The sequence below is a fragment of the Haemorhous mexicanus genome, chromosome 3, assembly GCF_027477595.1.
Source record: "Haemorhous mexicanus isolate bHaeMex1 chromosome 3, bHaeMex1.pri, whole genome shotgun sequence".
Taxonomy (NCBI): domain Eukaryota; kingdom Metazoa; phylum Chordata; class Aves; order Passeriformes; family Fringillidae; genus Haemorhous; species Haemorhous mexicanus.
Genome location: NC_082343.1, coordinates 58,898,139 through 58,911,417, shown reverse-complemented (window position 1 = coordinate 58,911,417; position 13,279 = coordinate 58,898,139). Strand labels below are relative to the sequence as shown.

Here is a 13,279-nt window from a genome sequence, read left to right as displayed (position 1 = left end):
TTGATGAAGATCTTGTAATCTAACACTCTGGATCATTAAATCATAAATGAGGTTCTGACTATTTTGATGTGAACAGCTCTTGTGGTAGGGATAGGCTTTCACAATTTTGGAAATCCTAGCTTTACTTTTTCTTTACCATTTCTTCAACATTATCTTTTGCATATACCTAAATAAAGAGACCAAAACATAGTGCTGTATTTTTTGCAACAGGTAAAGCAAAGCCAAATTGGAGAGGAGAACTTCAAAGAGAAATCATAAAACCCTAGAGCAGTTTGGGTTGGAAGGGATCTGAATGATCATCCAGTTGCAACCCCTCTGCCCTAAGCAGAGATGCCTTCGACTAGAAGTGCTCACTTACTTTGGTTTTGAATGCACAAAATAGAAATTTTTCTGACTGCAGCTCACAGGAAATTCAATATTAGCTAATAGTCATTTCTGATAATGGGCTGGGACTACAAAATCTTATATTTAGTGTGAGTTCCTTCAACATTTGAGACCTTTTAATATGTTTAGATTTGTTTCAGTGACTCAATATGATTATTAGTCTTAAGCTGGGTTCTGCCAGCCTTATTGTGTAGTGTTTTACCACTGTAATTGTACTACTGAGTTAAATGTGACTTATTTTATTTTAGAGTAGTACTTGACAATATTGCTGTCAAATGTTGCTTCTGTACTTTTTTGGGTAAAATTAATGCTTTCAGTATTGAGGTGTTGGATTGATGCATATCCATTCACATTTTAACATGGACTTAGTGACTCAAGAAATAGAGTTAGCAGTTAGGAAAACTCATTTCAGAGCCTAGCTAGAGATCCAGAGAAAACAGGACTTCATGGTTAACAGATGCATTTTATAAATATTTGGAGTGATGTTCTAGCACTCTTAAAATCAATGACACCTGTGTAAAATGGCAGAGCACAGCAGGCACAAAAGTCTGCATTTTAATGAACAGGGATGCTGTGGTTTCTGAAGAGTATTACATGACTGATGCCCTTGATCCTGCAATTGAATCCATGTGGGTGGATCCTTTCATCAATAAAAAACTGACTTTGCAGCTAAGACTTCTGTCAGCACCTCATAGGTGTATAAAGGTTATTTAGAGTTAAAATAGCACCTGCTACTACAATCTTTTGTGCCTGTTTCTTCAATTAAATTTTATGTCACTCTTTGAGCATCTGCCTAGGAAGTTTTTCCTCTACTTTTGGGTTTATATAGAAAAAATGATAAAAACTTTTTTGGGGTCTTCCAATAGACATTCTGATAAATCAGAAGTATTTCACCATATGGGCTGGACATAGATTTCTCAGGCTTATTTCTTGTCTTACCTATGCTGCAGTGTCTTACTGAGGACATTCTCAAGTTCAGAAAAGATAGTGGAATCCATGTCATCACAATGCTAACAAAGTTCATTGCATTTAGAACTGCTTCCAAAGAATACAGAAAATGTTTTGTCATTTCACCATTTCACTTGAATTACTATGCTGCAAAATCTCAGTTACAGAATTATTTTTCTTTTCTGTAGTATGTAGGCCTCTCTGCCTATGTCCACAGCAGAAAAATGCTCAGGTGTCTTCAGAAGTTTTGACTAAACAAGTGGGTACATAGAGGTCAGCCTGAATAGGGCTGCTCTGGGCTGTAGCTGTCAAAAACTAAAAGCAGGAACATGGATTTAAAAAGGGCAGAAGCCCTTAAAGTACTAGGCAAATGCACAGGAGTGGTAGGGGGTATGTTCTGTGTAGAGGCTTCTTAAAAACAGACAAAGCTCTCAATTTGAACAGATTCCTCTGTATTAGTATGGGATACATCTGCCAGAGGTCTGATAGAAGCAGTCCTGGGCTTTTTTCTTACATAGATAGCAGTAGAAAGTCAGTTACTAAACTTTATGTAGCCTTTAATTGCTGGAGATGGAGAGATTACCAAAGAAATTGCAGTTCTTGATCACTGCCAACTCTGCATTCCTATCACATAATACATTAGTGGCTTTTCTATTCTTCTCTGTTTATGTTCTGACAGCATGTGGCCTGAGCTTTACTAATAGTGCATTAGTGCAAGTACTACTAATCTGTACTCTTAAAGAAAAGGAAAAACTGTTGCTTATGTTGTGCTGAAATGCTGCACAGTATGGTTGTGTTTCTACAAGAGCAATAGAACTGATGGCACATATAGTTCTTTGTGCTTTTTGGCTTACATATTTGTTCATTTAATTTAAAAAAAAAAAGGAGCAGAGATATATTTTATGTTTTCATAGGTCAAGCAGCATAGACTCTAAATTTTCAGCTTAAGTAGAAAAAGAATGATCAAATGTAACAAGAATGTTTTTGAAACCAGAATAAAAACCTATTAGAGATCATTACAGAAAAAAAAAGTTAAAAAATCCTCCACAATGCAGTGTTCCTTTGCTCAGGCCAGTAAAGCTCAAAAGACATCTGGTGATTTCCTGTTTCTGCCACAGAAAGAAAATTCTTGATCCTTCAGGGAGCTTCTCTAAGGATAATGTGAGCCAAGGGGCTAAACAGTCTGCAACACTGGTCCTCAAATAAATGTAGTGTAGTGGAGAATATTAATCAGGGAATATAAAGTGTTTGAAGTTTACAGAATCATACAACATCTTGAGTTGAAAGGAATACATCAAAGTTGGACTTGGCCCTGTACAGGACCATCCCCAAGAGTCACACCTTATGCCTGAGAGCATTGTCTAAATGCTTCTTGAACTCTGTCAGGCTTGGTTCTGTGATCACTTCCCTGGGACTCTGTGCACAACCACCCTCTGGGTGAAGAACCTTTTTCTAATATCCAGTCTAAACCTCCCCTGACACAACTTCAGGCCATTTTCTCGGGTCCTCTCACGAGACAAGAGATCAGTGCCTGCCCCTCCTCTTCCTCTCATGAGGAAACTGTAGGCTACAATGAGGTCTCCCCTTGGTCTCCTCTTCTCCAGGCTGAACAGACTAAGTGACCTCAGCTGCTCCTCATATGATATCTCCCCAGGGTCTGTCACCTTTTTTGTAGCCCTTCTTTAGATGCTTTCCCATATTTTTATGTCTTCCTTGTATCATGGCACCAAAACTGCCCCGAGCAGAGCAGGACAATCCCCTCCCTTGCCTGGCTGGCCATGCTGAGCCTGATGCCCCCCAGGACATGTTTAGCCCTTCTGGCTGCCAGGGCACTGCTGACTTATGTTCAACTTGCCACTGACCAGGACCCCCAGGTCCCTTTTTGCAGGTCTTCATTCCCGCGGTTCATCGCCCAGTCTGTACATAAAGTTACTCTAGTCTCAAGTAATCCCAAAAGCTGTAAGTTACCATTTAGAACTTGTTTGAATGCCAGTGTGAAATTGATCTTTCCTAAGTTTATTCCTGATGATCCCCTGTGAGTAGTTCAGCTGACTTTGATTTGGTTCATGATTCTCATTTCTACTTTACAGGCTCAGTTTGATATTGCTGTTGCAAGTGAGATTATGGCCATCCTGGCTCTTACCACCAGCCTTCAAGACATGAAAGAAAGACTGGGGAGAATGGTGGTGGCTAATGACAAGAAAGGACAACCAGTAACAGCAGAGGATTTGGTACGTTCAGTGCTGTAGAGACCTGTGAATAACCTCAAACATGTTTGTTTTGCCTCTTGAAGCATTAAAAAGGCAGGTACATGCCAAAGATTTTGCTTTGAAGAGCGCAGTCAGATATCAAAGAAAGATCATCTTCTGGGCCAAAACCTGCTTGAGAATGAGAACAAGATGTAGAACGCATTTCTTCAACTCTAGGAACATCTGGCTCAGAAAGCCTCTGGTCTCCATAACCTACTTGGATCATTTTCTGCAATTCTTAAGGCAAACAAATTCAGTGCTGGAGGGAGTCAAAGTGCGGGCTCTTATTTGAGAGAGCTGGTAATGTTTGCTACTGTGTTTTTAGAGTCTGCTCAGATGTTTCACTGATAGTTACCACATGAATGCCTGTACCACTGAATCAGAATGGAAACAAGCTGTTCTTAATTCAAAGGTTGCTGATAGTGCTTGGGACAGGTTTATCTGTCATTAGATTTTTTTTTTTTTCTTCTTTACCTTCACTAGTTGCTGTTTCCTCATTCCCTACTTCAGCTTCTGAAAAAAAATCAGTTTTTTCTTTAAATCACATTCTGTCCCTTGTATCTGGGCTGTGAGTCGTTGGAAGCTCACATGAGGTTGTGCGTGGCAGGTTCAGGTGCAGCCAGAAGCTACCAGCTGATGTTTGTAATCAGCTGCATGCCAGGAGCAGTCTAATGCCAGCCCATCTCTGATGGCTGCCTGTATCACACAGGCTCTGTATGTTTTCTCCTGTTTGTCCCTGTTTTGTGAACATCTGCTCAAACTTACTGAGTAATGAATGAGTAAAGCAATGAGTATCCTGCCCTGTCAGCAAAGATAGCAAATCCACAAGTCAGGAGCACCTTCACAGCCTTAGTGGATTCCAGTTTAATAAAGAAATGAAGACATGATATCTAGAGTGCCTGGATTTAAGAAAGAAATTAAGATAAGGTTAAAAATTTCTAAGTACAGTCATCATTAAAATTCAAAGTAAATCATCTTTTCCCAATTATGCAGGAGACATATTCTAGCTGTTGAAGTTTTGCTTTTGCTTTTCAATTGTATAACTTTGTCTTGGCCAAGTGGAGGGGAGTGGGGAATAAGTTACATTATAGGGCATATGCAAATACTTTAAAATTATTTAGTGTTAGAATTAAAACTGCATTTGTAGTATGTGATTTTAATTTTGACTCTACTTTTGTATGAAGGTACTTTTATTTATTAGCACTGCAAAATATTTGACCTGCTAACCATTTAATGCTAATCAGCTTGATGAATGAAAGAAATGGCTTTTCCATTGGGGCAAAAAAATTTTATAACTTTTCCACTGTGTCCCTAAAATGAAAGTAGTGCTCAGAAAAATGTCTGTTACTAATTCAGTTTTCCTTGGCTTTTTTTAAAACAAACTTCCTATGCTTAGTGTCTCAATCATTTGATAGTTTTGCTTGTACTGAACATATGTTTCTAGTTGTTCTTTAAAGCAGTGTTTTGTATTATAAAAAAAAAAAAAAAAAAAAAAAAAAGCCTGCCCAGAAAGAAAAAATCATCACAGTCTGAAGGACATGTTTTATGAGCATCTGCAGCTATGCTGCTGCATTCTTTTCCTTCTGGAGGTTCTCCATACCATGCACAGGAAAGACTGGGTGCATGTCATGATTGGGAAGTGCAGGAACACCTACCTCTTTTGTTGTGCAGTGTGTTAAAAACAAGTATGAGAACCATGGGAATAAGAGGAATATGGTTTCATGGTTAAGGATATAAAGCATCTCTTTGGAGAGCTCTATTCCTGTGTTCTTAGCAAAACATTTATGAGGTGCTCTGTCCACACAAGCTGACTCTTACAGTACATAAGGAGTTAGACATTCCTCAGTCTGGTTTAACACTAGAGAGCTTAACAACTGAAATTTATGGAAAGAGTGAAACTCCATCAAGAACTTTGAACCAGGAGAAGTTATTTTCTGTTGTCTCAGGTTGAGCATCCAAAATTAGTGAATATTCCTGAGCTTGATTCTTGAGTGTGCAGGTTTCTCTTTTGCAGAACAGGAAGAGTTGTTCATTTCTGAAGACTTAGTAATGTTGCTGAAGAAGTCAGATGCTGTGATGTTGTGATTTTAAAAATGTCAAAAGAAATTAGCAGTGAGGTCTCTATCATTTCTGTACCAAGTTAAATAATGTTTACTTTGTACAGGGGGGGAGAGCTTATGAAAAACCATACTGCCCTGGTGAAAGTGTGCTGTATAAAGTTGAATCCTCTGGAAACAACAGCAGGAGAAGTATAATCAAAGACCATAACAAGTCATAATTGATAGGTACAAAGAAGATAAATTTCTGTTCTGTCATGTAGCATTTTGTCTCCTTTGCTGGTTTCTTCCCACAGGTGGTCTGAGCAGCTTGCAACTAAACCTACTGTTTCTAGACTTTAAATGCAGTCTCTACTCTTCCCCTCTTCCCTGCAGCTCATGCTGCCTATGTTGATATAATCCAAGGATTATTTTTTGGGAAAATTTTCACACACATCAAGAGGTTTGATGTGAAGCAATTCTGCTCCTGAATTTCCATCCTCCTTTCAGATCAGGGTCAGTGAAGAGGTAAAGCTCTACAGTTCAGTAAGGAAAGATTTCAAGACAGCTGAACAAAGGGAGGACACTGTACAAGATGTTAGAATCCAGGTTCAATAATTTGGACTTTTGTTTTTGTAAAACAAAATCAAGTTCAAAAGCTTGAATCTCTCATAGTCCACTGACATGGAACATTTTAGCCCAAAGAACTGCAATTGCATAGAGTTCTAAGAAACTTTAAAGGCACTTTTATCATGATAAATGCCACACAACCTGAATAATGGGTCAGTTCTGCCTATCTTTAAAAAAATTCTGGGGTTTATGTTTATATCCTACATAGATTGAATTTATGCAGGTTTTAATATTTGACAGTAGTCTTTAGTTTTTTGAAATCTATGTGAACCAAAACCACTAAACCTTTCTTTGTGATTTGTTTCCAGATGTACACACAAAATACTTCACAAAAATACAATTGCTCTTAATTTTGACTTTATATGCAATATATTTATCATAATACAATAGTAAAACCTAAAATACACATTGGCAGATATAAACCATATGCAGAGACAGGCTAGGAGTAATAGAAAAAAGATAAATTGAATATTTCATGAATTGAGAAGACTCTTTCCACAAGAGTAATGGATTAAATGTCTATCCTCTGTAATGGAATATGTTGAACTCTCTGCCAAAATGTGGTGCTCATTGTACAGTATTTTGAAGACTTAATTGCTTTTTGGCTTTTACAGTGAGGTAGAATTCTGATGGACACATACCATATTTTTCTGTGAAGCTAAATCGGAATATATGCCCAAGATCAGTATTTCAGCAGATATGAAAAATATTAAATAATATGTCTTTTTTTTTTTTAAATGAGACTTCTTCTCAGCTTACTTGCTGTACCATACTGTTAGTTTTCAGTAAGTAATTCTGGGGCCAAAAGAAAAAAAGAAATAGCTTCATATTTGCTTATGTAAATGATCTGTCAGCTAGTGAGATTTTGTTCTCTGGTTCATCAGAAACATTGTGTACAGTGTTCACTTCAATCAAAAGGAGTTGCAGTTCTTCTCAGGTTATGGTTTAAGGTTTAGTTTTGTTATAGGACTGAAATTACAGAAAGTATTATTATTTTGTTAGAGATTATCGTTTCAATTGAAGGGAAGTTGAAAGTGCTTCATTATTTTTCTTATAAAGAAAAGGGTTTTTCTCTGCCCTTCAGTCTGTGTAGCCTTTACTCATTTCATAGTAGTTACTTTCAATCACTTTCCTTGTCATCTCGTCTTGGCTTTCATTTCCAGTCTTGATAGACTTCAGAGGCTGCTCCACTGGAAGTTGCTTTGAAAGTATTTTGGATTTTCATCTAAGTTTCCCTTTCCTGTGTCATGTGTATAATTTATTTTATGCTCTGTGATCTGTGCTGTCCCGGGGAGCATACCTGCCCTGACGGCTGCTGGATAGATGGAAGGAGCATTATTTTCAGAAATACCTGTGATCAGTTCCAGGAAGGAACCCTGAAAAGTTGAACATCTGTATACAGTTGATTCAGAGCCCTGCTTCTTTCCTCTGACAGTGAGTTGTGGAAATCTAATGATCTTTGGGCTCTCACCAGCTTAATTGGTGTGCAGGTGTCGAAGCCTCTAATTCTTTTATAAGAAGTTTACCTGTTCTGAATTGGAAATAGGAACCTGATTCCTTAAACAGCTTTGTGAATCAGATCCAGGACTTGGAGTGAGCTGTGGGAATTGTATATTAGATACTTGGAGGATTGAGTGTACAAAGAAATGAAAATTTCATTCTCAGTCATGTCAGATAGGTATGAAAACCTAAAAAAGTTTGTTTAGCCTTTAAGGACTGCTGTTGACACCAAACCTGGTTAAGAACCATGGGAGGCACAAGATATGCCTATTGGAGTATTTGCATCTTTTTTTCTTTGCTTTCAGCTTCAGATAAAGTGAGTTTTTGTGTCCAGAAGGTATGTCTAGTATTTCCGAAATAATGCATAAATAGTATCTCCCAAAAAGTTCAAATGCAGAGGGAGTGGTTTCTTACTTCACTGTTTTTATCAGATTGCTGAAGACACCAGAAAACAAAGGAGACAGGATTTGAGCCATTCTTATCTAGAAGGACCAGGGGAGGAGGCTGGGGGAGAAGTGACTTTATTTTTTGCATCTTCTTCCCCTAAGTCTTCTTTCCAGTAGGTCTGATCCATGGCTGCTCAGGTAGTTATTCCTCCTGTTGACCACTTGAAAGACCAGATATAAAGTTTTTCATTTGGCTTTTTTTTTTTTTTTCCCTCTAGAAATTAGAGTATTTGGGTATATCAGCAACATAGCACCAGGCTGTTTGTATGGAGGTGGTGGAGTCTCACCACTTGAAAGAGCTGGAGTGCTTCTGTTTCCTTGCATTTTAATCCTGGCTTCTAAAATTAACATCTTAAGAAACAGCAGTCTAATTCAGAACATGAAAAACTATGCTGTTTTCCTGTCAGCTTCTCATATTATATCTTTGTGGGTCCATTGGGTTTTGTAAATAGTGGGAGATGCAAAGTGCAAAGAAAAATCTTTTCCTTCTCTCTCTCTCTCTGCTTCACAGTCCTCCAAGGAAACACTTGCTATGCATCAGTAGAAGCCAGTTTCACTATTTTGGTTTCAATTCAGTTTTATCTGAGGCCAAATATTCTGCATCATTTTCCTCTGAAGTCTGCGCTCAGAAAGGGGAAAATTGCATTTTATAAAATACTGCACCTAATCATCACATACTTTTATGTCTTATCTGTTGTCGTCAAACTTTTCATGCAGATTTTGATTGCTCAAATCTGGGGTTAGTTGACAAAAGCTGTGTTGGGAATTATAAAGGCACTATTTTTATTGCTTTTCTTTATTTGAATATTATTGCTCATCTCTTTATAGGCAATTTGGATATTGTACCCATGTTTTTTAATCTTCAGTTTAAACAATTTACAGCAGCTAGGATTTTTGTTTGGTTTTCATGTTTCTTTTCAATACAAAAATATATTCTTCTTTTTTGCATTCTCTGGCAAGTCTATGAGCCACTCTTTATAACACTAGTGTGGTTTTTTTTGAACCATGATCTAGTTCTTTCAAAACAAAAACCATCATCTCAAAATCAAAGTAATTCAAGAATAAATTTAACATATGCTGGTGGTTTCTAGATAGCACTCTTCATATCATCTGATAGTGATGTGCACACTTTGTAGCCTTTTTTTTTTCCCCTAGAATGAGCATTGAAATTTGGTGTAGAGGGTTGTTATGACTTTTATTTATTTTAAGGTCAGTCAGTGGGAAATTTATACTTCAACAGAATTTTTAGGGAGGAGTAAAGTTTTTTACAACCAAAATGCAGGAGTTTGCTCAACTCCTTTTGTGATCTCATCATCACAGTAAGGCACCTCTAACTTTTAATCTTAAGGCAGCTCTAACTTTTAATCTTGTGATGTATTTCTTATCTGCCCCTAGTAAACTCTGTGGCTGCTTTCATCTTCTATCTGTTATGTGTGTATTTGTACAAGTCTTGAAAAATACTCTCTCTGGTTGTTGCTAGCTATTGATTTATGCTGTAGATTCTGTCATGAAAGAAATACATCTGTCATTTCTTTAGGCAGTTTTAACAAGCTGTTGCCTTCTTGCTTTCTCAGGTCTCAGTGGCCTTTGGCACTTCATCTTTTGTTACCTTGAACATCCTCATGCTGATCACTTAATTCTGTTTCTGCTCTTTCCATGAAATAGGACAAAGAAGTTGCCTGTTGCCTTTTAAGTGTATTTGGAATAAAATAATTTTTGTTTTAGACACACTGTAAATACAGAATTTTAGAAGTCTTGAGGTAATATTTAAATAAATTCTTTATGCATCACTGCAATACTGCTTTAAACTGTAAGAGTTTTGAAACTATAAGTGTAACTTGGAAATGTAGCACCTTAGAAATGACTTCTTTAAAATGTGGACTCTTGTCTTTTAGGGAGTAACTGGTGCTTTGGCAGTTTTGATGAAAGATGCAATTAAGCCCACGCTAATGCAGACATTAGAGGTAAGTATGGCTTATGATGCCTGCCCTTCTCCAGCTTTCAAATTCCATACTGTGCTGATCATGCTTCTCTTCAGCAACTGTGCTTGACTTTCAAAGTTCAAGCCAGGGTCTGATCCATAAAACCATTCTAGCAAACATTCATTTCTTTACCTTAACTATTCAACTCTATCTGCATTTATATATTTTTGTTGTGCTTTTCCTTTTTTGCGATCTGGCTATAGTCATAATTTTACCTACTGTTGCAAACAAGCTGCAGTGCATTGTTGAGCTGCTTCTGAGCACAGTGGGAGGCAGGTTCATCTTCTAAGTCACAGATTTACTACTATTTCCCACCTTGTTCTCACAGGGAAGTGTTCTTTTTGTGTATTTCTTTGGATGTTCTCATGACAATTCCCACAGCCCAGCATTTTGTGTGGAAAAAGGGTGCTTTGCTGTGGCCGTTCTAATCCGTGTTACAGTTTGTGCCATTCAAAATCACAGGAGGGCCCTTTCAGCTGTTCATGCATTTTCAAAAGATGCCTCCCAGCCACCCTGTCCTGCCACAGTGCCTTCATGGACTAAATGAAGCTTTCATGGGCTATGAGAGGAATGTTTTACACCTACCCTAGTGAGCTTTCTTCCAAAAGCTTAAAGAACGTAGAATTGGTGCAAGCTAACTTTGTGCTGGGCAGTCTGGTATTGATGTTTTGATGGGAAACTGACGAGCAACATTCAAGGGGAGAAGGAGAAAGAAAAATGAGAAAATAATGAAGCATCTTTGAAAACAAATGCACTTGGAGAAAAATCAGTGTCTATCTTTTTTTCAACTGACCATCAAAATTACATAGCTGGAGTATTTCAGATTCTTGATATGATGAAAAGTTGAAGAATGCAGAAAGATACCAGTGCAATCACCAGTTGATAAAAAATGCATCCTTTTCTACAGAATGTTGAAGCTATAACAATCTTTTTGCTTTTGAGTTTGGATGGGGACAACTTCCTAGTCTCGGGGAATATTAGAAAAACGGAATTTAGGTCTATGTTATTTTATTATAGCCATCTTAATTATTTTCCCCTGCAAAGGAAACCTGTTTTTCATGTGGCTGTCTGAAGAATGTATGTGTCTGTGTGTGTGATAATTTTAATATAACATCCAATAGCAGAAGCTGGAGGTCACATAGCATTGAGAATGTCATGGCCAGAGCTCAGTATTATAATCACCACTTGGATAACATTGTGTGTGTAAAGCAGCAGTGACAAGGTAGCTTTGATTCTGACTGTTTAGTCACTCTATTTGCACTTTGCATATCTGTTGGAAAATACTGTGGTTTTGTTGCAGTGTTCTGAAAGACAATTATAAATGTCAGAAGAGATTCTTTTGATCGATAGGCATTTGGTTCTGGGACTTGCATGCATTTATTTTTTCCCTGCATTTCTTTATATTCACATTTCTATGCAATAAAATTCCTGCCTTTTATGTGGTATTCTTTTCTAGTCTAATCTGTGCTATAGCTGAAACATCTGCCAACTTTCATCAAACACTGTTGCTTGTTAGCAGGACCCTGACCACATTACCCAAAGATTCATTTTCCCCCTAAATTCTTCTCACGAAGTTATTTTTAAAACAGCAAACCAAAGCAGCTCAGAAGCCTGCTTCATGCTCCACTCCTTCACTTTGAGTCTTGAAGATGAATTTTTGTCACCCTTTGGATACTTGCTGGCTTGCAGGCTAATATGAGTCCCCTATCCAAGTAATGGAGATCCCCAGTTTATCTAAATATTTTCCATGATAGTGCTGTGCTTTGGCTGACGTCCTTTTGTGTTGTTTTACACTTTTGGGCTGTGTCATTGCTCTCATGTAGAATCACAGAACCTGCTGAGCTAGAAGTGACCCCCAAGGATGACCAAGCCCAGCTCCTGGCCCTGCACAGCACCAACCCCAAGACCACACCATGTGCCTGAGACAAACACTTCTTGAACTCTGTCAGGCTGGTGCTGTGACCACTTCCCTGGGGAGCCTGCTCCAGTGCCCAACCACCCTCTGGATGAGGAACCTTTTCCTAGTATTCAACATAAACCTCCCCTGACAGCTTCAGGCCCCATCATTGGTCACCACAGAGAGGAGATCAGTGTGTGCCCATTCTCTTCCCCGCACAAGGAAGCTTTAACTTCAGTGAGGTCTCCCCTCTGTCTCCTCCAGGCTGAACAGACCAAGTGACCTCAGCCACTCCTCAGGTGGCTTCTCCTCAAGGCCCTTCACCATCCTTGTGGCCTCCTTTGGACACTCTCTAATGGCTCAATGTCTTTTTTCACACATTGACACCCAAAACTGCCCCCAGCACTGGAGGTGAGCCTGCCCCAGTGCAGAGCAGAGCAGGACAATCCCCTCCCTTGCCTGGCTGGCCATGCTGAGCCTGATGCACCCCAGGACATGCTTCACCTTCCTGGGGATGCAGTGGCCCACTCTACTACTGCCTGTGCTGTTGCTGCTCATGAGCTCTCTTCATTATTTTGAATTCTTCATCTGAATAACTGTAATAGGTGCCACTTTTAATAGCTTCAGTTTAAAAAAGAAAAAGGAGGGGAACAAGGAGGATGTTGTACATTTGAATGTACTCTAGTGCTCCACTTGTGAGTTAAGAGCCCTCTAGCACGATAGATTTTAAGCCAAACTTATCCTAGAATAGCCTGGGGTGGTAGATGTAGTAGCAGTTCTTCTGCTATAGGTAATGCCATCTTTCTGATCAATGTGTGAATTGCAAATCAGAAATGAGGATAACGGAAGCCTACATTACACTTGAAATAAACCTAATAAGCAGCATCCAAAAGTTAGCATCTTAAGTTTCCAAAGAGGTTACCTGTGGTAATTGGGCAACATTTTCCTTATCCCTTTGGGGAGAACAAGTTCTTCATGAAATGTAAGGACCTTTAGCAACAGCACCGTGATTTGTCAGCAGAAAAATTAGACATAATCCTACAGCACATAGGTGAAAAAACAGAATAATATGATTACAGAGAACATAAATACAGCTCAGAATGCACCATGGACCTGTCTGGCAACTAGGGACTAAACTGTTCACCAAAGCAGATCTTCCAGATCACTTTGGGGGATGGCAAAAAGACTGCCAGATGAGGGAGAGCAG

The 13,279-nt window shown here is 38.6% G+C and overlaps 1 protein-coding gene across 4 annotated transcripts in view; it reads left to right on the top strand.

Moving 5' to 3' along the window:
• MTHFD1L (methylenetetrahydrofolate dehydrogenase (NADP+ dependent) 1 like) overlaps window positions 1-13,279 on the top strand; it is a 150,612-nt gene that overhangs the window by 42,287 nt on the left and 95,046 nt on the right. For all 4 annotated transcript variants that reach the window (XR_009485829.1, XR_009485828.1, XM_059841977.1 and 1 more), the window contains exons 18-19: window positions 3,423-3,563; window positions 10,089-10,157. Coding sequence is in view for 2 of the 4 variants with exons in the window: in XM_059841977.1 (XP_059697960.1) it covers window positions 3,423-3,563; window positions 10,089-10,157 (210 nt within the window). In the remaining 2 variants the exon portion in view is untranslated. The remainder of the gene's footprint in view (window positions 1-3,422; window positions 3,564-10,088; window positions 10,158-13,279) is intronic.